Consider the following 26,560-nt stretch of genomic DNA (forward strand, 5'->3'; position numbering starts at 1 on the left):
AAGTTCTAGGGGACTGATGACCTCAGATGTTAAGTCCCATAGTGCTCAGAGTCATTTGAACCATTTTGATATCAGCCTGACTGTCACTTGCCTTACGGCCCGACAACTAAGAGTGAGTGAGTGAGTTAGTTAGTTACGTGTTCCATTGATCAATAGCACGGAAAGCCGTTGTGATGTGGAACGTGTCAAATGCACAAGAAATGCGCACAGGGAACAAGTTTTTTTGTTTACATTATAGTATTATACCTAAATATTTCTATTATCTATCCCATTTCCTTAAATGGCACAAAATGCATATATTATACCTACAGATTTATTTACTCATATTCAAGAATTCATCTATGGTATAGAAGGAGTTGTCAAGGAGCTATGGTTTCAATTTGTTTTTGAAACTGTTACTGCTGTCTGTCAGACATTTTATTTCATCTGGTAATTTATCAAAAAGTTTCATAGCTGCATATTTTACCCCTTTCTGTCCCAAAGATAGGTTAAGTAAAGGATAGTGTATGTCTTTCTTTTTTCTGGTATTGCAATCATGAATGTTGCTCTTGATTTTAAACTGGTCCATGTTGTTGAGAAAAAATTCCATTACTGAGTAAATGTACTGTGAAACAGTTGTAAGAATTCCTAACCCTTTAAACAGATGCCTACAAGATGTGCGACTACGAACATCGCACATTATTCTAACTACTTTCTTTTGAGCAGTGAATACCTTTTGACTAAGTGTTGAGTTGCCCCAGAATATTATTCCGTATGACATCAGAGAGTGAAAGTATGCAAAGTATGTTAGCTTTCTAATTTCTACATCCTCAAAATTGGCAGTTATTCTGATTGCAATATTTGCTGAACCTAGTCGCTTTAGGAGATCCAAAATATAAATTTTCCATTTAAGATTCTCATCTATATGTACACCTAAAAAGCTGGCCGGGGTGGCAGAGCGGTTCTAGGCGCTACGGTCTGGAACCGCACGACCGCTACGGTCGCAGGTTCGAATCCTGCCTCGGGCATGGATGTGTGTGATGTCCTTAGGTTAGTTAGGTTTAAGTAGTTCTAAGTTCTATAGGACTGATGACCTCAGATGTTAAGTCCCATAGTGCTCAGAGCCATTTGAACCATTTTTGTACTCCCAAAAACTTAGTATGCTCTACCCTGGCTTCTGACTTCTTTTGATGTGTTAAGTTTATTGAAGGAATTATTCTTTTTGCAACAGAAAATTGGATGTACTGTGTTTTTTCAAAGGTCAGAGCAAGCCCATTCGCAGAAAATCAATTAATAACTTTTCCAAAGACCTTATTTGTATCATTTTCTATCGGACTTTCTTTTACTGGATTAAGAATTATGCTTTTATCATCAGCAACCAGTGTCTGTTCAGTATCTTGATTCACATAAGAAGGGAGGTCATTCACATATATCAAGAATAGGAGAGGACCCATGATCGAACCTTGTGGAACAACTAATGTAATTTCACCCCAGTTAGTTAGATGAAGTGGCAAACTTCTTTGAATCACTTGAAGCATATAAAGAGAGGTTTTGCTTCCTGTTCTGTAGATCTGACTTAAACCACTCATATGCTGTTCCATTTATACCATAGAATTGTAATTTCTCTAACAATGTCATGGTTCACACAATCAAATGCTTTGGAATATTTCTACTGGTGGCATTTTACTATTTAAAGACTCTGTTATGTGGACAGAGAAATTTTATATTGCAGTCTCACGGTGATGGTATGGGGAGCCAATTCATTTTACAGTAGAGCCCCTTCGGCTGTACTCTTACAGCACAGTAGTACGTCGACGACATTCTGCCCGTTGCCCTTCATGGCAAGCCATGAACCTTTCAGCAAGGTAACGCCCACCCGCACAAGGCGAGAGATTCTACTGCGAGTCTTCGTTCCGCCTAAACTTTGCCTAGCGCAGCAAGGCTGCCGCATCTCTCAGCTGAGAACGTTTGGAGCATTATGGGTCACGCACTCCAGCCAGCTCGGAATTAATACGAAGCAGATTAACTGCTTGCGTAGGTGCCAGAGGTGGGCCAACGCATTATTGACTTGCTCAATTTGTGAAGCTATTTCGCTTGAATAAACCATGTAATTTTTCTGAATGTGCATCACATCTATCGACTTCCGTCCTATCCGTGGGATGTCGTTTTTTCGTGGCGTATCTTTTTCGTTTAGTTTATTCAGTTGGTCATGCTCTTCCATGAAGGAACCTGCTTGCGTCTATTTCGTAATCTAAAAACACGGTCTGAACTTAAATATCCAAATTTTATTTGATAAATGGATCTACATCGAATAAACGAAGTAACATTTTCCTGAGACAACACTCGTTCTACCTTCTAAGGATAAAATTTCCAACATTAATCACAGTGTAACACAAACAAAAAATGAATATTGTATTCCTTAAATCGTGTGACTTTTTCATGCAGACTAATTGTGACGACGACTGTGAAAGTGAAGAGCATTCGCTGTCACCTCCCGGTTCGCAAATGCAACGGTAGATAACAACGAGTCAGAGCCATAGCCACAGAAACGAATACACAAATCCGTTAATGGACAAAGTTGCTCTTAAGCAATAGTCATTGTACGATCACTAAGAGTCTAACGCATTTTACCCGGCAGTGTTGATCTCAGTCATCAGACTATGCACAGGTAGCGGCTTTTGTCTTATTATACCACTAAATTACAAATTTACGCCCAGCTACACGACATCCTTGAGGTAGCAGATAGCATGTGCATCACAGTATTTTCAGCATTATCATGGATTGGGGAAGACTTTCACGTAGGGTTATCAGTACACTTTCATAAAAATAAACAGGTACCATCATTTTACATATCTTCTGTCGTTCTTAGCCGCTAATTTAATGACACTATTGTCTTACTACATAAGACTTGCCCCTGCGAATAAATGAAAGACTGTTTAGTTTGATTGCCACACAGGTTTTGTTTTTATTTTTTTTTATTTTTGAACTCGAATTCTTTACAGACGAATGGAAAAACTGGTAGAAGCCGACCTCGGGGAAGATCAGTTTGGATTCAATAGAAATGTTGGAACATGTGAGGCAATAGTGACCCTACGACTTGTCTTAGAAGAAAGATTAAGAAAAGGCAAACCTACGTTTCTAGCATTTGTAGGCTTAGAGAAAGCTTTTGACAATGTTGACTGGCAACTGCTGTGTTCGGATCCAGGCTGAGTTGGCATCCCTTCGCTCCCAGCTTCAAGCAGTGTTGTCTTCGGTCACACAGCTTGAGGCTGTTGCCAATGGGCATCACTGTGGGGCTCCGGACAGGGGTTTGTCGGGGACGGCCAGCTCGTCCCACGCATCTCCCGATCGGACTACGACTGTGGCTGCCCAGGATACTGCCCACATTGAGGCTGATCCCTCACCTGTGGTAGGGTGGGAGGTCGTCTCGAGGTGTGGCAGGGGGCGAAAGACATTCCGGAGGGCTGAACGGAAGGCCTCTCCAGTTTGTCTGACGAACCGGTTTCAGGCTCTGTCTCAGGCTGATACTGATCTTCGGCCGGACATGTCTGCTTGTCCTGTTCCATAGGTTGCCCCTCAGTCTGCAAGATCCGGGCGGTCGCAGAGGGTGGGCTTACTGGTAGTTGGGAGCTCCAACGTTAGGTGCGTAATGGGGCCTCTTAGGGATATGGCAGCAAGAGAGGGGAAGAAAACCAATGTGCACTCCATGTGCATACTGGGGGGAGTCATTCCAGATGTGGAAAGTGTCCTTCCGGATGTCATGAAGGGTACAGGGTGCACCCATCTGCAGGTGGTCGCTCATGTCGGCACCAATGATGTGTGTCGCTATGGATCGGAGGAAATCCTCTCTGGCTTCCGGCGGCTATCTGATTTGGTGAAGACTGCCAGTCTCGCTAGCGGGATGAAAGCAGAGCTTACCATTGCAGCATCGTCGACAGGACTGACTGCGGACTTTTGGTGCAGAGTCGAGTGGAGAGTCTGAATCAAATTTTATTTGATAAATGGATCTATATCGAATAGTTGAAGTAACATTTTCGTCAGACAACTCTCGTTCTACCTTCTAAGGATAAAATTTCCAACATTAATCACAGTGTAACACAAAAAAATGAATATTGTATTAATTAAAGCGTATGACTTTTTCATGCAGACTAATTGTGATGACGACTGTGAAAGTGAAGAGCATTCGCTGTCACCACCCGGTTCGCAATGGCAACGGTAGATAACAACGAGTCAGAGCCATAGCCACAGAAACGAATACACAAATCCGTTAATGGACAAAGTTGTTCTTAAGCAATAGTCATTGTACGATCACTAAGAGTCTAACGCATTTTACCCGGCAGTGTTGATCTCAGTCATCAGACTATGCACAGGTAGCGGCTTTTGTCTTATTATACCACTAAATTACAAATTTACGCCCAGCTGCACGACATCCTTGAGGTAGCAGATAGCATGTGCATCACAGTATTTTCAGCATTATCATGGATTGGGGAAGACTTTCACGTAGGGTTATCAGTACACTTTCATAAAAATAAACAGGTACCATCATTTTACATATCTTCTGTCGTTCTTAGCCGCTAATTTAATGACACTATTGTCTTACTACATAAGACTCGCCCCTGCGAATAAATGAAAGACTGTTTAGTTTGATTGCCACACACGTTTTGTTTTTATTTCTTTTATTTTTGAACGCGAATTCCTTACAGACGAATGGAAAAACTGGTAGAAGCCGACCTCGGGGAAGATCAGTTTGGATTCCACGGAAATGTTGGAACACGTGAGGCAATACTGACCCTAGGACTTATCTTAGAAGAAAGATTAAGAAAAGGCAAACCTACGTTTCTAGCATTTGTAGACTTAGAGAAAGCTTTTGACAATGTTGACTGGAATACTCTCTTTCAAATTCTGCAGGTGGCAGGGGTAAAATACATGGAGCAAAAGGCTATTTACAATTTGTACAGAAACCAGATGGCAGTTATAAGAGTCGAGGGACATGAAAGAGAAGCAGTGGTTGGGAAGGGAGTGAGACAGGGGTGTAGCCTCTCCCCGATGTTATTCAATCTGTATATTGAGCAAGTAATAAAGGAAACAAAAGAAATTTTCGGAGTAGGCATTAAAATCCATGGATAAGAAATAAAAACTTTGAGGTTCGCCGATGACATTGTTATTCTGTCAGAGAGAGCAAAGCACTTGGAAAAAAAGTTGAACGGAATGGACAGTGTCTTGAAAGGAGGATATAAGATGAACATCAACAAAAGCAAAACGAGGATAATGGAATGTAGTCGAATTAAGTCGGGTGATGCTGAGGGAATTAGATTAGGAAATGAGACACTTAAAGTAGTAAAGGAGTTTTGCTATTTGTGGAGCAAAATAACTGATGACGGTGGAAGTAGAGAGGATATAAAATGTAGACTGGCAATGGAAAGGAAAGCGTTTCTGAAGAAGAGAAATTTGTTAACATCGAGTATAGATTTAAGTGTCAGGAAGTCGTTTCTGAAAGTATTTATATGGAGTGTAGCCATGCATGGATGTGAAACTTGGATGATTAACAGTTTCGACAAGAAGAGAATAGAAGCTTTCGAAACGTGGAGCTAAAGAAGAATGTTGAAGATTAGATGGGTAGATCACATAACTAATGAGGAGGTGTTGAATAGAATTGGGGAGAAGAGGAGTTTGTGGCACAACTTGACTAGAAGATGTGATCTGTTTGTAGAACATGTTCTGAGGCATCAAGGGATCACCAATTTAGTATTGGAGGGCAGCGTGGAGGGTAAAAATCGTAGATGGAGACCAAGAGATGTATACACTAAGCAGACTCAGAAGGATGTAGGTTGCAGTAGGTACTGGGAGATGAAGAAGCTTGCTCAGGATAGAGTAGCATGGAGAGCTGCATCAAACCAGTCTCAGGACTGAAAACCACAACTAACTAATATTTTTGAATTATCCTCAGAGGTGTTTTCTGTGGCCCTTTCGTCACATATGTACCACGATGGAATTGTATTTGAATGTCCTGTACACTGCAGTTTATCCTATTCATGGCATATGCTTTCGCCTTTCTCTACGTAGACTTCGCGTCTTCGCATGTGTATCTGTGCGTTTTTTTTAAAACTCGTATATACTGTGCGTGTAAAGAAACAACAGTATTTTATTTAGTCACTTACAGTATCTGCAGTTGGCTGCAGTCATCGAGTGTTGTTTAGTTAAAACAGTATTACACAGAGGTTTTATTATTAAGAAATAGCGCTTTCGTGCAGATATGTGAAGCCTCAGAGACTTGGTATCACAGAACTTTTTCCAAAATTTTAGTAAGGCACTGAGCTGTTGTAGTGAATTACGAAAGCCTAACCTTCACTCTGGTCATCTTGCGAAACTGAACAGGCGTTATTAGTAGCTCTAGGTGGTTGCACCAGTGAAAAACATCTCAAATCGGTTCATGGTGTTAGTATTTAGCTTTTCTGCTTAAATAGGGAGACAAATCTGTGGTCCTCTTGAGCTATAGAGAGGATACTCAGATATACTAGTGCCTAAGAATAGAAATATCTGTACAGAGTGGGAGCGATCTTACGGAAGAAGCAATGACATACTAATTTTAGGAGCTCCTGTACCAAAACTGTATAATAATATGGCGCAGGCTCGAAGAAAGAAAGAGATAAACGCGAAAGAATTAGGGGTCTTCTGTCGATACCTTAAGCAGTCATAAGTTTGTATGTAATGGACATGCAGTGAAAATTAATGGAACAAGAACAGTAAGAAACTACATCTATGTAGTGAAAAGAAAATACAAAGGATGATTTAAATAAATTATATCGGTGAGTTAAAAGCTGATAAGCACGAATCTGACGAGGGAAGAACGCCATAAGTAAAAGATTTTTAGTCACGCATACGAGGGAAACGAGAGCTAGTTAATGTTGGTATTGACTAAGGCTCTCTGGTGTTCTACTCTGTTAATTAGAACACTATAACCACATGTCTTCAACGCATCAACTCCCACCTGCTCACGTAGAGTGTATACAGTGATCAGCCAAAACATTACGTCCATCTGCTTAATAGCCTGTTTGTCCGCTTTCGGAACGAAATACATCACTGATTCTGCGTATCAGGAATCCAGCAGTTTGATGCTAGGTCTGTGGAGGTGTGTGGCATTAGATGTCTACGCACAGGTCATATAATTCGCCTAAATAACGGGTCGCTTGTGCTCGCGAAAGGCAAAGGTCCCGAGTTCGAGTCTCGGTCCGGCACACAGTTTTAATCTGCCAGGAAGTTTCACATCAGCGCACACTCCGCTGCAGAGTGAAAATCTCATTCTGGAAACATCCCCTAGGCTGTGGCTAAGTCATGTCTCCGCAATATCCTTTCTTTCAGGAGTGCTAGTTCTGCAAGGTTCGCAGGAGAGCTTCTGTAAAGTTTGGAAGGTAGGAGACGAGGTACTGGCAGAATAAAGCTGTGAGGACGGGGCGTGAGTCGTGCTTGGGTAGCTCAGTCGGTAGAGCACTCGCTCGCGAAAGGCAAAGGTCCCGAGTTCGAGTCTCGGTCCGGCGCACAGTTTTAATCCGCCAGGAAGTTTCAATCGCGATGTTGTCTTCGGGTCAAGTACACGTAACTTTTCACTGACTGACATAACCTGTTTTTTCCCGTTCCTTTAGCTGCCTCGTGTTGCAGAGTCAGCCCCATTTGGAGCTACAGTCACTCTGACCTCACGCCATGTGACGACCAGCTTTCTGTGCACCACTGGGAGGTGTCTGGCAACATGCTCCCGTACTTTCATTCACTTCCACAGAGTTTTAATATGTTATGTTACTTTATCTAGCTCGTCCTGAAGTTTTGCAGAGCAGTGTATCAGAGTGTATTAAAACGATAGGAACTGGCTTCGTAATCTGTCTGTCAGTATCCCAAACGAGGGCAAAGAAACGTAACAAACTGATTACCACTGTATGAAATAATTAAGTCTAGATAGCTCCACTACCATGTACAACTACTTCATTTAAATTTCCTAGTACTCCCAACGCATGTCCCGTTTTCTGGCCTTATCGTTAATTGTGTCTTAAGAAAGGCTGTAAATCTTTCCACGGTTGTTCTTCCAAATAAACCGGCTCGCTACCCGCTAGTAAAACACTCGTAATTCTTACCTGTACTGTTTGGACTTCATCGTCGTTTATGAAAGATACGTTATATTCAAACATCTTTCATTCCGCCCAAGTTTTGTCGAGCAATATAAGCAGCGGGCTAGCTGTTACCATTGCCTAGTTTTCTGAAGAATTCCTGACCGGCTGAACCAGTTTGGTCAGGAAACGCAAATTATGTATAGCTGTCTGCGGATCAGCCACTCCTTAGCACGAGGCAAAGCTGCTACACAGCAGCGCTCTGGCCGGTTCTCTGGTTAAGGCATTGCACTCGCAGCTGCATGAGCGGCTTTTATAACCTCGTTCGCCGAGCCAGATTTACGTTTTCCGACGTTTCCTTGATGACTTTATCCTTTCACTGCCTCTGGGACGTACCTATCCCACGATAGAATTATCACAGAACCAGTAAGAATATTTTGCATGTTACTGCTGTGCTTCCATATCCCACTGGTAAGGGGAAGCCTGCTAATGGTTTGCAGAATTCCTGTAATTACAAATATCAACTGTAGACTGTGCTGTCTTCAAGTCTCGTTGTTAAACTTATTGCTAGATGCTAACTTTATCGCATCGAATTAGTTGGCGCCTGCAGATAGGCAACCAATAAACATTCTCCCAACGCAGGTTGCTCTCGTTCCTTGCCGGATGTTTTTGTCAATGAATTGCACGCACCTATTGACGTTCGCCTCATCAAAAACTGTGTCCATATTAAGCGCGTGCAATATGGAGAGATGCTCTGACCACTAATGTGTGCCTGGTTTCTGTACGTCTTGTAGTTTTGCGCAGTCGTCTTCTGAGAACCCGAAGTTACTTGTAAATAACACTGTCTGTCCAACTATTCCCTGCGCTGGAAACCGAAACGACGGGAAATATTCTTTTTCGAATTGTTACTTATAACTACGACATTAATTAATCATACATTAATATCTTCCACTCAGAAAAAATGGCAGTGGACGGGTTAAGGCGAATGCTGATATGGTTCGTTTGAAAAGCATAAGGCCAATTTCCTTCCCCATCCTTGTTCTAACCGAGCTTATGTTCCATCTCGTCGTTTATAGGCCCTTACACCACAATCTTCCTTCCTTTGAAACGTCACAGCTTCTAGCCATCTTCAAATTTGTCGCGTAGTGTCAATATGCCTATGAATAGACAGCGATAACTCACGAGTCTCTAATAAACAGGAGCGTTTGCTCTTGGCGCAGTTTTTTTTCTAACATTGACAGTAGTGAGGACTCAATTTGTTAGGGGAACAGAATACGTAACCACAAAAAACAAGAGGGAAAATCTCCAACCCGGCCGGGAATCGAACCTAAGCCCGCTACATGGGAGGCAAGCACCTTACCATCTTTTTTTTATAATTATTATTCTCATTTTGTTCGCTTTTGTTCGTTGCATCTGCTCGGGGCGGACGTCGTAAGACATCTGTTTAAGTTCGTTATAGATCTATTAACTCAGTTTTTGTATTACAGAGGGCAGCTAACCCTCTGACCGAACACGCTGAGCTACAGTGCCGGCTACCATCCGACTCAGCAGGCAGACTGAGGCCTTCCAAAACCCGTCAACAAGGAAATAAGCGTTAAATCATAAATTTTTCTTCTAATGCCGCAATGCCATTCATCGGTGAATACAGAGATATTTCTATATTTGGTCCTACGGACTGTGAGCCAAATATACACTGCCAGACAAAAAAAGTGAAGCACGCAGAAGACGTGATCTGATGTCAATGTAACTTAGTATATGCACACACCATCGGCGAGTGCGTATATGATTGGAGTTAGCAATTCTCTGTGACAGGTAGGAATGCCTGCAGAGTGCACTGGTATTGTTCGTGTTTAATGTTGTTTCCGGGACTGTAGGCTATGTAAAGGGCGTCAACAGAATGAGATGCTGAGTGATCACTTAACAGAGTTTGAAAGGGACCTCATTGTGGGTCCCCATTTGGCCAAATGACCGAATCGTGCAATATCCAAATTCATGGGGTATTCGGATGTGACAGTGGCCCACTGTTGAACTGCATGGAAACGTGATTGCAGGCATACACGTTTCTTGTCGAGCACATCTGACACAACAAGGGGAGATCGTCGTTTCGTGCACCAAGCACATCGTAATCCTTTCACATCTGCGCGTGCCATCCTAGGACAGGTAACATTCTGTGTCTTTCCGCGCCATTGGTCAGAGGCCATCTTCTCACAAATAGACAGCCGTTGGTGTCGTGCTATGGCTGGGAAGCATGTATTGCTTATGAATGGCCTCGAATTGTGTTCAGCAATGAATACTGGTTCCGCACTACCCCGGATGACCATCACCGGTGAGTACGGTGGCCACCTGGGGAAAGGTTCCATTCTTCGAATGTTTTGGAGAGTGACAGTGACTCAAAGTGTCAAGGCGTGGAGAGCCATCGGGTATAGCTTTAGGTCACAGCTGGTAGTAACTGAGGGAACTCTGGCGGCATAACGGTGCGTCACGGAACCCTGCGTACTAATGTGTTACCTCTCATGCACCAGTACCGTGGTGCCATTTTTCAACAGGGCAATGCTCTTCCAGGCATGTATGTGTCAATATTAACCGTCTGCGTGACGTTGAGGTACGTGGCCAGCAAGATAGTGAGATCTGTCCCAGACAGAACATGTGTGGGACCAGCTCTGACGTCAACACCGTCTCAGTGACAATATCCTAGACATCAAGGGCCAGTTTCAACAGTTTTTAGAGAGACTGTCTCAGGAGAGGATACTACAGCTTTGCAACACTCTTACCAACTGAATCAGTGCATGCATCCCGGCCAGAGCGTGTGCAACGTCATATTGATAAGTGGGCTCGTACTGTCATGTGCTTTTTAAATTTGACTCGATTTTGTAATCACTGAAATAACATTATATACTCTTTCACCTCGGAAGTTTAATGTCATTTCCCCCTTCTTTTTATCATTAGTCCACTTTCGATCGACAGACCAATTAATGAAGATATTACATAAACATTTGACGGCCCTCGATGTATATATAGTATTAGTCCGCAGCCACTACCCATCATACTCTATCAGTTGTCAAATTTGCTTAAGTCATGAGAATTTCAAATTGCCAACAGACGAATTTCACCCAACGGTTTCTCTCTGTATACTAAATGCGTTTAAAAAGTCATAGAAAGAAGAAAGCTAAAAATATGAACAAAATACACCCTTAATGTAGAGGGTGATTATAATTAAAGTTAAACTTTCAAACCGCTGTAGAAATAACACCACTGGTCAGAATGACGTCAAATTGCAAAGGAGTATTTTCGGAGAAGGGCGAAAATTTCTGGCAGCATAAAAATAAATAGTTCCAAAATGTAGCAATAGATGGCTCTGTAAGCATCATAATTTAATAGTGGTCGACTACAAATGACAAATGAATCATACAACAATGCCTAAGGTGTACGCTTGACGTTAAACAAACAGTACTACTCAGGGTGCTTGGGTGTACGGGTGTGATACTGTTGGTTACGTAAGCCCATCGATACGGCAGAGGGCAGAGATCGGTTTTTAATTGTCCTGAGGCCAAAAACCGCATAAAAGCGTCACTCACATAGGTTTTTAATTGTCCTGAGCCCGAAAACCGCATAAAAAGCATCAGTCACATCGATTTTCATTGTCCTGAGGCCAAAACTCCACAAAAAGCATCAATCAAAATCAAATCGGATTATTAATTTCCGAGTGACTGGCGCAAAACATGTTCAATATGCTGTCCACCGTTTTCGGCAACAAGTTAAAATCGAGAAACAGCATGTTCCACAACAGATCGAAGTGTTTCCGGGGTCACTTTCAGAATGTGTTGCACAATGCGTGCCTTTAATGTTGAAATCGGAACACTAAACACATCTTTCAGATAGCCCCACAGCCAGAAGTCACAAGGATTAAGATCAGGTGATCGGGACGATCAGGCTGTAGGGAAATGGAGGCTGATAATTCTAGCATTTCCGAAATGGCGCTTCAGCAGCTGCTTAACTGGATTTGTAATGTGCGGAGATGCCATCTTGCATAAAAATTATCCTATCCACACATCACGCTGTTGGACCGCTAGAATCACGTGATTGCGCAGAAGACACTCATAGCACTTACCAGTGACGGTACAAGTAACAGGACCGGAAGCACCTGTCTCTTCGAAAAAATATGGCCCTATGATAAATGATGCCGTAAACCCGCACCAAATAGTAATCTTTTCAGGATGAAGTGGTGCTGGTTGATTTGTGTGTGGATTTTCCTTTGCCCATATTCGACAATTCTGTGTATTGAGATATCCTGTCAGATGGAAGTGGGCTTCGTCTGCCCACAAAATCTTCCACGGCAAATCGTTGTTTACTTTCATGCGAGAAAGAAATTCTAAAGCAAAGGTCTGTCTTGCTGGAAGGTCAGCAGGTAGCAACTCGTGCACATTGGTAATTTTGATGGATATCAAAGAAAGATGTTTCGTAGGATTTTACGCACCGTGTTCGGACAATTCTCTGTGCACTACACGTTTGCACACCACCACTTGTCCGCGCGTGCATTGTTGTGGCCACTGCTTCCACTGACGTCGTATCAATTCGTTTCCTCCCCTACCAGGTTGCACACCAAAAGAACCCGTCTTTTCGAATTTCGTAATCATTTTCTCCAGATCCACGGTAGTCATCAGAACAACGCCTTTTTTCAAATCCTTCAGTGTCCGGAACTTCTGCAGAGCGACGTGTACACAGTCATCATTCTTGTAATACAGCTTTGCAAGCAGAGCGTTATCTTGCATTGAGACAGCCAAGGCGAGCGTCGCAGACGCGAAAGGAGGAAAAGCCGCGTACCCGGCGAGTTTATACCAACTTCAATGGGTCGTGCGCATGAAAGGTGTTTTCATTTACGTATTCTGACACATACATCTCTATCTATTGATCAACTTTCACACTATTTTGTTTCTTCTGCCATACGTTTTTCCCCTTCTCCGATAATATTCCGATGCAGTTTGAAGTCATTCTGACCAGTGGTGTTTCTACAGCGTTATGAAAGTTTCCCTATAGTGATAATCACCCTGTATATACAGATCAGCCAGAACATTATGCCCACCTATCTAACAGCCGGTAGCCCACTTTTGGCACGGAAAACAGCGGCAACGCGTCGTGCCATGGAAACAATGAAGCCTTGGTAGGTCACTGGAAGGAGCTGGCACTACATCTGCTTACGCAAGTCACCTGATTCCCGTGAATTCCGCCGAGAGGGGCGATAAGTACTGACGCCACATTCAATCACATCCCAGATGTGTTCGATCGGATTCAGATCCGGAGTGTTGGGGAGGCCAGCACATCGAATGGAATTCGCCACTGCGTTGATCGAACAGCTCCATCACTGTCATGGGCCTTTTACATAGCGCATTATCTTGTTGAAAATTAGCACTGCCGTTGGGAAACATGATAGTCATGAAGGGGTGTACATGGGCTGCAACCAGTTTACGATACCCCTTTATTGTCATTGTGCCTTGCACGAGCTCCAATGGACCAATGGAGGCCCACGTGAATGTTTCCCAGAGCATAATGGACTCGCCGCCGGCTTGTCTCCGTCCCACAATACAGGCGCCAAGGAGCTATTCCCCTGGAAGCCAACTGATTCGCGCCTTCCCACCGACATGACGAAGAAGGTGTCGGGATTCATCAAACCATGAAATGCTCTGCCACTGCGCCAACGTCCAGTGCCGATCACCACTTGGCCATTTCAGAATCGTAGTTGACAAAATCGTTGGGTTAACATTGGCGACACACTTGTACTCTGCCAAGCATTCAAGTCTGTTGTTGGCTCCGCCATAGTTCGCCGCCTGTCCTGGTTTACCTGTCTGCCCATCCTGCAACGTCCGACATCTATCTGTAATGACGGATGGCCTGCCAAACCCACAACTTGTATAGATAGAAGCTACCAATAAACGCGTCCTTAAGAATCGATCTAGCCACTTATTCCATACTTCTTTGGATGTACTGAACAGGGTGGCTCAGTGGCAAGAGAATAGTTTCGTATTTGTAAAGTCGGTGATTCCAATCCCCGTCTAATCCTCCAGATTTAGGTTCTTTGTGATTTCCCTAAATTGCTTAAAGGGAATGGCCGGGTGGTTCCTTTGAAAGGCCACGGCCAGTTTCCTTCATCAATCCGAGTTTGTGCTCCGTGTACAATAACCTCGTCATCGACAGGACGTTAAACTCTAGTAGTCTTTCCTTCTCCTATAGCTGTCCCTGATGGTTGTCTGGCCTACACTGGATCAAATTCTTTGCACAGACGATGATGATTTGCAAAAAAGCTGAATCTCGATCACATTTTTCAATGAAACCTCTGTCAGTTTCTGTCTGTGTTGCCTTCGGCTTTCACCGATTTGTGCGGTACAAATTACGCACAGTCCTACTGCTCTCCCAAATACTTGTGAGTGGTAGCTTTAATAATGCCTTTGCTAATCTCCAATCCCTGTGATGTTACACTCAGAGGTTTTCTTGGTAGGAAGGATGCAACGTGTTACGTTGCATAGACAGTCATCGACAGATGTAGAAATAACTTAGGGTGTGCCCCTGGGAAGCGTTTTGGGACCCTTACTTTTAATTTTTTATATTATTGGCCTTGTAGAACTCCGCTGCGCGGGTCTCAAGCCCGAGGCCTCACCATACAAGAGGTGAGGAAGGAGGAAGGGGAGGAGTAACAACCTCGTTAAAAAACCAAGGTTCACCTGGTCCGGGTGATACTACCATGTAAGGGCTCCTTGCTAGGACTACAGTGAAGACCTCAATGGTAGTGAAGGCGGAGGGAATAGTTCTCGGTACGGGGGAACTAGCGGAAAAGTCAACCAAAGAAAAATCCACTTGGCGTCTGTCTTGAAACAAACGGCTAAGTGTCCAACAGTGGTGCGGCTGAAGACCGTTCCTCGGAGCTAACAACCTCGAGTAGAATCATTAGAGGACTTGTTCCCCCAACCCAACAAACAAAGGGACTTGTTCCTCCAACCCAACAAACAATCAACAATGGATACGCACCTTGTAAGAGATTTTACCCCAGAGAGTAACGAATCTCCAATTTCTAAGGAATTAAAAGTAGGCATTCGGATCTGGGGGCCTACAGCAATGCGCGAAGGATGAGTCGGAGCATCCTGAAACCTGCCCTCAGAAAGAAACAACTAAAATTAAACACAAAAATATAAACTATTTGGCAACTTTCAACGTAAACTCACTTCTAAAAACAGGAAAACTTAAAACGTTAATAAATTTTATAAAACAGAAAAATATAATAACAGCGCTCCAACAAACAAGGTAAATGAATATTTATTTGATTCAGAGGGATTCAGAATCTTCAAATGGAAGCAGGGAAAAAGAGTTATGAAGAACGTACCCTAATTTGGAAAGGATTTATTGTAAACCAAAATATATTAAACTCAACAGTAGAATTTAAATCCATTAATGAAAGACTTTCAACATTAACCGTGAAATTAGTAAACAAACTGTATACGATTTTAAATACACATGCACCAACAAATGAGAAAAACAGAACACAAAAAGAACAAACAAGTTCTTTTTTTGGCAGGAACTATCAAACACCTTAGACCAGATTTAATCCAAAAACACAATTGCTGGGAGACTTTAATGCTCAAATCGGCAAAGAACGTCATCACCAATCCATAGCAGGCAAATTTCCTGGACGTATAAGAACCAATTCAAATGAGAAGTTTATGCAGAGAACATGGCATAGTTCTAAAATCTACATTTAAAAAATCCCTAGGAAACAAACTACATGGGTATCCCCGAATCTAGTCTGTGGGGGAAACAATTTGACCATGTTGTTATAAGCAGACAGTCTACATCAGAGATACTCAATGTAAAAGTTGCTAAGAGTGCAGGTTTAGATTCAGATCACTATCTATCTATCTATCGTTAAATTCACAATTAGGCCAATATATAAAAGAAAGAGCCAATATCAACCTAAAAAGTTTGACACTCAGAAATTAACGAAGGAAGATAATTTCAGGACACTTTTGGAACAGAGAACACCTAAAACATGGGAACAACTTCAAAAAGACATGGTGCAGACAGCAGAAGAAACCGTTCTCCTTACCAAAAAAATGGAAACGTGCCTGGTGGAATGCTGAGTGTGACGAACTAATCCTAACAAAACGACGAGCCTGGAACATATGGAATGCAAATAAAAATGATAAAAATAGGATCTCCCTAAAAGAAGCCCGGAAGCAAGCATCAAAAGGCCTTAAAAAGATCAAAGTACAATACATGATAGACTAGCTAGCATCAATAGACTCCAACTTCAAACAGAATAATGCTAGGGACTTTTACAAAACTTACAAAAGTAGCTTAAAGAAATACACGCCACCCAGTCTATTTTTCACGGACCCAAAACGCAGAAAACTGCATATAATAGCACAGAGAACTGTAGAATACTTGCCGAATACTTTGAAGAACTACATAACTGTGATTCACAGAAAGAAAAATTTAATTTCGATACTGTAAACCCAACACCACAAGACTCAAAGCCGCCAACCACAGAACAAATAATAAAAATCATAAAAGACTTTAAAAATAATAAAGCGCCTGGAGAGGATAATATAGTTCCTGATCTATGGAAGTACTCTAGTGACAACATGATACAATTTCCATCAGAAATACTCAAAGAAATCTGGACAACACACAGCTTAGCACCAGAATAAGCATCTGCACTAATACATCCACTACATAAAAAAGGGAAGAAAACAAACCAAAACAATTATAGGAGAATCTCCCTCTTACCAGTGACCTATACGATATTGTCTAAGGCGCTTTTACAAAAAGCAGAAGAAAAACTTGACAAACAACTAGGGGACTGTCAGGCTGGATTTAGGAAGGGAAGGTCATGTGCAGAACAAATACTAAACTTAAAGAACATAATAGAAATGATAAAAATCAGGAACTTAAAATATGTAATTACTTTCGTGGATTTTAAAAAAGCCTATGATTCAATTGACAGAAATACACTGTTTGATTTCGGAAAAGAATTTGGTCTTGATGCTAAAGCAACTGAAATAATTAAAGCAACTTTGACAAATACAAAATCGAAAGTAAAATTTAGGGGAGAGCTCTCAAAATCGTTTTAAATAAGGCCAGGTGTCCGACAAGGAGATGGTCTGTCACTTCTGCTTTTCAAATGTGTGTTAGAGAAGGTAGTTCGAGAATGGAGGAAGGCCTTCGCAGATGACATGATATTGATTACAGATTTGCTAGATAATGCCCAAGGACATATAAGAGAACTGCAAAAACAAGCAGCCAAACTATGACTTCAAATATCCTTTGAAAAAACAAATTTCATGACAAACATCTGTGATAGTCCTCAAAATATTGCAGTTGACAACAATACAATACACAAAACAGATTCCTTTAAATACCTAGGAGAGTGGGTTACATACAATGAAAAAGAAAAGACAGCTACAGAAACTAGAGCTCACAAAATGGAAAGAGTGTTTGATATGACCAAAAAAGTTGATAACAAAAAATCCTTGTCCTGGAACACGAAATTAAGACATTACCAAACAGTGGCCAGGCCTGAATCTCTGTATGCGGCAGAAACACTTAATCTAACAAGAAATGGAGATCTTGAGGAACTAGAGAAGGTCGAAAGAAGAATTTTAAGGAAAATACTGGGAGCTAAAAGAAACGATAATGCTGAATACAGGTTAAGACCAAACAGAGAGCTATACTTGAAAACTGAAAAACTAACTGATGTAATGAGGAAGAGAAGACTACAGTTTTGGGCATATATTCAGAATGGGTAACAACAGACTAACCAAGCGGTTATTCACATTACTCAATAGCTACAAATCCAAGCCCGCATGGTTCATAGAGACTGAAAAGGACATGGAAAACGCTGGAATTACAATAGACACAATAGAAAACAGAAAACATTTCAGAAAGGCAGTTCAAAAGGCAGAATTTCAGGAGAGAAAGAAAACAACTAGACGAAAGTGTACTCAAGAAAAAAGGGAACAACACTCTAAAAGGATGAAGGAAATTTGGAAACTAAGGATATCTAATATAATGAAGAGTAGCCAACGTTGATTCATTGTACCCTCCAAATGGGTTATTCGAAAGAAGAAGAAGAATGGGCTTGCAGAAAATATTAATAGTAACCTCAGACTCTTCGCAGATGATGTGGTCATCTGTAATGAAGTATTTTCTGAAAAAAAACTGAACAAATATTCAGTCAGATCTTGGTAAGATTACAAAGTGGTGCAAAGATTAGCAACTTCTTTAAATGTTCAGAAATGTAGAATTTTGCACTTTATGAAACGAAATAAATAGTATCCTATTCTTATAGTATCAACAAGTCACAACTGGGAGATATGAAATGATACAATCATATTGGCTCAGTCGTAGGTAAAGCATGTGGCAAACTTCGGTTCATTGGTAGAATACTAGAAAATGCAGTCAGCGTACAAAAGAGATTGCTAACAAACACATGTGTGAGCCTTCCTAGGATATTGTTCCAGTGCGTGGGACCGATTCCAAATAGTGCTAACAATAGACATTGAATGGTTGAATGTATACATAAAAGGGCAGTACTAATGGTCACAGTTTTGTTTGATTCATGGGAGAGTGTCACGGTGATACTACAAAAACTGATATAGCAGAACTTGCACAGTGAGGCAAATTACTCCACGAAAGTTGACTTAGAAAGTCTCAGAAATCACCTTTAAATGATGAATCACGGAATAAGCAACAAATTCCTACGTATCGCTCCCGTTGCAGTAGTGAGGACAAGATTGGATTACTTACGGCGCGTAAAGAGGTATTTAAACAGTCGACCTTCACGTGCTCCATACGTGACTGGGACGAGAAGAAGCCCTGGTATGTAGTACAATGGGAAGTACTTCTGCTATGCACTACACTATGAGTTGCAGAGTGTGGTTGGATATTTAGATGTAAATGTAGTCGGTGTTTTTGTGCTAGGATAGGTTACACTGTGAAAGGACGGCGGAGGAAACTTTCTGTACTCATACCTCTTGAATGCAATACTGTGACGAAAGCTAACGTTATTATTGGAAGAAAAGCGCAAAGAAGCCTATACAAATTTAAAAATTTTGTACACTAGTATACTATTACGGTTTCCACGGTTGACTGTGCTCGCAAAAGCGAATGGCTAACAGACAAGAGAAGTGGATTCGGGAATTTTATTGACCTTCACTCCGTATAGTCTTCGTCCGTGTGATGTCATATATCTCACAGACAGGCTAACCATTATGGCAGGTTACGAAGGCAACTGATTTGCTTCGTAATGATAACAGGCTGAAAGAGCAACCTGTAAGTACTGAATACAACAGAATGATATTTTCAAAACTTGATGAAATGCAGAGGAGGCATTGGAAAAAAATAGCATTTCTGCCTGGGAACCAACGGTTAGAAGTGCGAAATATTTGCTGCACTACTGGTCAGAGTCATTTATTTTCCGTTCTTGCAATAACAAACTGCACAAATTTCGTAAGTTAAATAAAATACTAAATTAGTTAATGCTGTACAGCAGCAACAAGCGACAAATTGGTTTTAGGTTATTTGGTTGAAAAAGCAGGGAAGAGTGTTGTGCCTGGGAATACTTCTTAGACTTTCGTCTCTAGTCAGCCATGGAATAGAAGTTTCATATATTTTGTTACTCCATTTTTAAATCATAGTATTCACTTACTGTCCTCTGAAGTTACAAAAATTATTCCGGAAGATTAAGGTCTTTTCAAATGTGAAAAAATGTTGCAACGTACAACTTCGTAATTTTTCAATAACGTAATTTAAAAACGGTTTGTAGCTGGTTGCTGCTGTACGCCATCAACAATCTATATCACATAAGTCGCGGTCTTGAAATAGGCCTTCATTTGACAAAACAGCGTTATATTACGGTAGGTTTCAGAACAGATTAACGTTCACCTAACAATCATTGCCCAAAATAACTACCGCCAACTTACTCCAGTAGACGAGTACTCGCCTCAGTCGTTGTTAAGAGACTACAAGCTGGTGTGTAACTGCAGTTCGAGCGCCTCCAGAAGTTTAAGCATGGCATTTTGCGGTACGCTTAAACGCAATGAACAATTCCAGAGCTCTGGTAACGTGTTTAATCCAATATGGTGCTCTTCAAAAGTTGTGGGCCAAATATTTACTGAGAATTTTACATGGTAATATTTCTCACGAGCACTGTGTAAATTTTCAGCGACCCTTGTGAGGCTATGGTGGGTGTCAAAAATATTCTTCCTTGTGCGTCAACAGACCAAGTGATGTGATGCAGTCAAAAAGGTTGAACTTACGCTAGGTACGACTGGTATTCAAATACCCGCCCAGTGACCTACAGCTACTCTTTTCCTTGATTTCCCTTAATCACTTACGGCTAATGCCGCAACGATTCCTTTAAAAACGCCACAACCGATATCTTTTCCCATCACTGTTAAATCTGAACTTGTGTTCTCTGTTTGTATGCACAACAAAGAGATGTAATAGGACGAATAGTTAAAACTATTCTCCCTTCAGCCTGCACGGTCGACCTACTATTTTCAACAAACCAACACAGTCTTTTTAGTTTGGAAGCGGCCACCCGCCCATTGGAAATCAGTTTTTGAAGCTCGCATTGGAATGTGATTCCAGACTCAAGTTGTTCGGTGGCTGTATGGACTGCAGGCAAAAAGAAAGTTCTAGATGCCAATTGACTTATAATCTCTCGCATTACCTGCATGGTTCTTCGCGACAATCCTCGTGAATGTAAGTTCAAATGGCTATGAGCACTATGGGACTCAACATCTGTGATCATCAGTCCCCTAGAACTTAGAACTACTTAAACCTATCTAACCTAAGGACATTACACAAATCCATGCCCGAGACAGGATTCGAACATGCGACCGTAGCGGTCGCGCGGTTCCAGACCGAAGCGCCTAGAACCGCTCGGCCACTCCGGCCGGCAACAACTACAAGTTTAATAAATCATGAGAGGCGTGAATGTGAGTATTCTTGGGTGATGACTAGATGTTATTACCATAGATTTTGTTGCCCATAACGCCTACATGATACATATAATCATAGCAATGCCACAAACATTTGCACCAACTTAAGTCGTTACAGCAACCTGCCATCGCTAATTTGAAAGTGGTTACTACGTAACTTCATATTATAAATGCAGATTTATATTTTTTATTTTTATTTATTTATTTATTTTTGCTTTTATTCTGCTATGTTTGAAAGAATTTGAAAAAAATAGAAGTGTACCGTTGGTAGTGAGAGAAGACCAGTGTGTAAGATGAACAAGTTTTAATTTTAGTAACAGTATGCAGACTGATTTTTTATGCACAAAGCACTATAGAGTAAAGGAATGAGTCAGTAGAATCAAACGCGCTTTCCTCCGGCTCTTGACCGGTAGCGTTAGCATGACCTTGGTTTAGTCAGCCACTTGAATTTTAGATGCTTGGCCTGGCGCGCGTAAAGGTCTCCCGCGTTCTCACAATTTTCGTTCCAAAATATGCAACAAATGAATATAAAAGAACAAACTGCCCTTAGAACGAAAATAACGTGACCCACGGACAGGCTAGGCAAATCCCTAATAGGTCATCAACGGTAGGTTACTTTTATCTACAAGTGTTCCAGAAACGAAATATGTAGGAAATCTTAGCAAGAAAACGTGAAGGAACGGTTAACTTCAAACAGTTCGCAAATTACGAATAGTATCGAAACACTGTAAGAGAAAGGCTAACTGATTAATAATTACTTGCGCATACTAGCTTAAAGTAGAGAGAGGTAGCTCATGTGTATTTCGTAGTAAAGACAAGTCCAGCAATGCACCATAAAACCTGGAAGTGGAATGCCATTCCGTGACGACTCTCCGACAAGACCGAACTGGAACTCACATCAAAGAAACATGTTACGAGCTGTAGAAGCGCGTGTCCTTGCGTGCGGGAGAACGCTGCTTTAGATCCTCGTCTGGCCATTCAGATTTGGGTTTTCTGTGATGTCCGTAAAGCACTTTAGCGAAATATCAGGATGGTTCCCCAGCCCTCCCTTAATCGCGCTCCCAGTCTGTTCTAAGACCTCGTTGACGACGGGTCTAGTCCTCCTTCTCCCTTTATACCACGTGTTACGGAAATACAAATGAGGAAGAAACTGATGAGCAAACCCAACGACACAACTGTATGAGTGAGGATGGCCAGTAGAAAACACGTAAAAGTGAGAGGCACATTAATAGCCTCTGCGTGGAGATTTGATCGTTCATAGGCAAATACAGAAGTCCGACCATATCACTGATGTTTTCTGAACAGTGAGTTCCCGCATAGTAAGGGCTGCGTGGCTTAATATATGTACCGGGAAAGCACCATGCCTGCCCATATGTGCAAGAGAATTAGCTAATTAAGTACTGACGCGTGCCAGAAATCATTTGCAGAACATACAGTAGCGATGAGGGACGTTTCGTTAAGGAGCTTTAAAGAAGTTTACAAGAGGTTAGAGACAATACTTAAAATAGGAAACGGTATCTCCCGAGTAATAAGACCAACCAAAGGCGTTAGACAAGGGTGCTGTATTGTACCTCCTCTGTTTCAGTACTATCTGAACGAAGTTCTTAAAGAATAGATGAAAATGCGTGGCGGAATCAGCCTAGACGTAGATGGGGATTACCTATCAGTTTACTATTCGCCGATGGTCAAACAGTATTGGCTGAAAATGATTATGAAGTAAGTATATGATGAAGAAAATATTAGAAACATACGATGAGGTCGGACTAACATTAATTTTTAAACAATATCTCTCTCTCGGAAGTAAATGACATGACGCCAGCATAGATGGAAAACTATTGAGGCACGTCAAAATTATAAATATCTGCGAACTATAATCTCAGATCAGGGTTCGAATAAACTAGAAATAAGGAAGAGGACAACACACGCTAAGAAAGCAATCAATAAACTGAATTCTCTCCACTGGTCATATAAAATTAATAAAAAACACAAGAAAAAAGGTTAATACAGAGTATTTGTTGTATAGAGCGGAAACCTGGGAACTGACAAAAGAAGTAGACGAAAACTTGAAGCAGCGCAAATGGATATTATTAGAAGAGTTTCAATGTAAGAGAAGATGCCAAATACAAAAAAAAAAAAAAAAACTGGAAACCGATGAAAACTTCCACGTACATCACCGAAGAAGTGGAAAGACAGCGTTCAAAACGGTGTGGGCATGTGATTAGGAGATGAACATGTTGCCAACCTTCATCCAAGAGGAACACGGGAAGACCCTTTGCAGAATGAAAAAAATCAAGTGATGCAGGATACGCAACGAAGAAATTTGAAAGATCATTAACGAAAAGATCGAGAGGCTTGGATACGGATTTGCAAGAAACGGCCTAAAGAACTGTCAAAAACTAGCAAAAGGAAAATTGTATTGGTAAGTTTTGGCCATTTATGTGTGAGTGTATATAATAGTGATGTGGTCAAGTAGAAAGAGATTCACTTCGTTTTAAAATTAACTTTCCTGTATGTAAGGAACTTTATGTCATTGGACTGATGTTCAAAGATTGATGTCGTCGCACAAAAGTTCGCGGGATAAAAGTTGTTTCGGCAGAAACAAAAAAAAAAAAAGCTTGAGTGTCTCAGCTCAGTCCTGGATACCAAATACACTATGGATTAATTTTGGCACGCCGGGTTCTACTAAACACACAACGACTCAAGATCAACGCAGAACAGAACCAAGCAATTGACGAGTAGGCTGGATGACAATCTGACAGAAGTCTGTGTTGACGAGAATCAGTAGACTCGCAAGTCTGAACGCCATTCCTAGAAACTTGGGTACGCACACAGTAAATAGGCTGAAGTAACGAAAATTAATTATAACCACCATGTGCTATAACTTCCTACTCATCGGTGCCGCAAGGCTGCGAAACAGCATTAGACTAATCACAGGAACGACACAGACGCTGAAGTCGCTTTTCTACCTGCTGTACATACAGGGTGGCGCACGAAATGTGTTACCAATTGTTTCTTTAACAATTTACGACGCACATTAGATATCCCGCTGGGATCTCTACAGCAGTGCCAGGAGAGCTTGGAAAAACAAATGAGTTACGAAATGACGTGTAATTCACAATACTGCTGCTAGGAGACTAATAAGCAGCAATGGCTGACAATGGAAGACTGACGACACAGCAACGATCGGCAATTGTGTTACTTTTTCATGAAACGAAAAGCCTTGTTGTGACTCAGAGGCGTTTTCGACAACAGTTTAACACACGATGGGTCCCTTGCAAGAAGACCATCCACAGGTTGTACGATAAATTTGTACAGGAAGGAACAGTATTGGAAGCGAAGCGACCTCGGCCTAAGCCTGTTTGTTCGCCGGACAATATTGAAGCGGTACGAGCTGCTGTACAGAGAAGTCCCGGGAAATCGTGTAGAAAGGCAGCAGTGCAACTGGGAATATCCAGACGTTCCGTTCAACGCATTCTTAAACGTGACCTCGATATGTACCCATACAAGATGACCTGTGCACAGAAGCTCACTGAAGAACAAGCAGCAGAGATTACTGTTTGCTCAGTGGACAGAGGATAGGTATGAAACTCTCAACGTTTGGTTTTCAGACAAGGCGCTTTTTCATTTAGACGGTGTGACTAACAAACAAAATGTACGCTTTTGGGCCACTGAAAACCCACAAGTGCTTCATGAACGACAACATTATGCTCCAAAGGATTACAGCGTGGGCAGCAATTTCCAGTCACGGACTTATTGTTGGGAAACGAAATGGTGGACAAAAAATGGTTCAAATGGCTCTGAGCACTATGGGACTTAACATTTGAGGTCATCAGTCCCCTAGAACTTAGAACGACTTAAACCTAACTAACCTAAGGACAACACACACATCCATGCCCGAAGCAGGATTCGAACCTGCGACCGTAGCGGTCGCGCGGTTCCAGACTGAAGCGCCTAGAACCACTCGGCCACTACGGCCGGCGAAATGGTGGGCATATTGAGCATGTGCTGAGTTAGAACAAATCTCCATGGACGGATCTTCATTGTAGTATATGTTCCTTTCAGATTGTAGTGACAATAAAGTTTATATTCAAAAACAAAATGGTAACACATTTCGTGCGCCACCTTGTATGTGAAAAAAGGGGAAAGAAACTCTAAAATGTGGTACAATTGAAAGTGTCCTCCGCCACTTACATCACGGTGGTTTGCAGAATATGCATGCAGAAGTAGATGCAGACTCATTAATGCAAGGAAGCCGCCTGAAACACGAGGTGGGCAAACGCTAAACGCGTCTAGATTAACACCGACGAGCTATTTAATTTATTTTAAAGACCTCATTCTCGCTTTCGCCTCTAAAAATTGTTTATTTATGAACTCTACGACTGCAGTTTCAGCCCTTGGCCATTCTCAAATGGAACACTGGCTAAAATTTTCGTGCTTTAGTACATTTCAGAATTTAAAAATATCGTACAATGTATACAAGTCAAAATCGTATGGCCCATCTCCAATCGCAATGTATGAAACGTTTTTTGCTTCTTTAGTATAAATAACACAAACTGCTGTACATATAAATCGTTTGATAGTAATCTGTTGTTCAATTTGCAATGAGACAGTGTATCTGACAGTAGCTTATTGTTATGTACACAAAGGATTTCACAAACGATATATTTACAATCTCTGGAGATTGATCATATGACGATGACACTTATACATTCTCTGAGTTTTTAAATGTTTAATAATTTGAGCAATGTTCCACTTCGAAATAGACAACAGCGGAAACTGCAATTGTGGATTATACAAACAAATCATTTCAATAGACAAGGGGGCCGGCCCCTCTTTTAAAATGTATTAACGGCCGTGGATGCCACCGAGGAAAAAGGTGCTGCGCGTACGCCTGGAGACGAGCGAGACAGCATTTTGCAAACCGCGGCAGAGTGGGAATACTCGCCCGAAACTGCGGCGGCTGGCGTGGCTGGCGTCGGACGAGAGCAGCGGCTGCGACTCGCTGCCCGAGTCGGAGTGCTCGGCGAGGCGGCGGCCGTTCCTGCGCGCGCCCATCTTGTCGTACATGCTGCCGCTGCCGGGGAGCCACTGCCCGCTCCTGCCTGCCGGCCGCGCCTCGCTGCGCCAGCCTTGCATAACCACGGCCAGCGCCTCTGCTGCCCTGCTGACACGGGGCCACGCTCTCAGCTCTCAAATAACATCGCTCCTCTTCCTTACCGGGCCACCGACAGTGCGTATTATTCCTTCGTCCCGTAAACCACCTCGACCTCGTGGTTTATCCACTTCTACGTATACAGGGTGTTACTTTAGGTACGGCCAAACTTTCAGGAAACATTCCTCACACACAAATAAAGAAAAGATGTTATGTGTCCGGAAACGCTTAATTTCCGTGTTAGAGCTCATTTTAATTTCGTCAGTATGTGCTGTACTTCCTCCATTCACCGCCAGTTGGCCCAATTGAAGGAAGGTAATGTTGACTTCGGTGCTTGTGTTGAC

The 26,560-nt window shown here is 41.9% G+C and overlaps 1 protein-coding gene across 1 annotated transcript in view; it reads right to left on the reverse strand.

Annotated features, from left to right (window-relative positions):
• The window catches only part of LOC126299466 (sodium-coupled neutral amino acid transporter 9-like), a 276,856-nt gene extending 250,603 nt beyond the window's left edge, over window positions 1-26,253 (reverse strand). The window contains exon 1 of the mRNA XM_049991386.1: window positions 26,010-26,253. Coding sequence (XP_049847343.1) covers window positions 26,010-26,200 — 191 coding nt within the window. The 5' untranslated portion in view covers window positions 26,201-26,253. The remainder of the gene's footprint in view (window positions 1-26,009) is intronic.
• Between the last annotated feature and the right edge of the window lie 307 nt (window positions 26,254-26,560).

Source organism: Schistocerca gregaria, chromosome X, assembly GCF_023897955.1.
Source record: "Schistocerca gregaria isolate iqSchGreg1 chromosome X, iqSchGreg1.2, whole genome shotgun sequence".
In the NCBI taxonomy this organism is placed as follows: domain Eukaryota; kingdom Metazoa; phylum Arthropoda; class Insecta; order Orthoptera; family Acrididae; genus Schistocerca; species Schistocerca gregaria.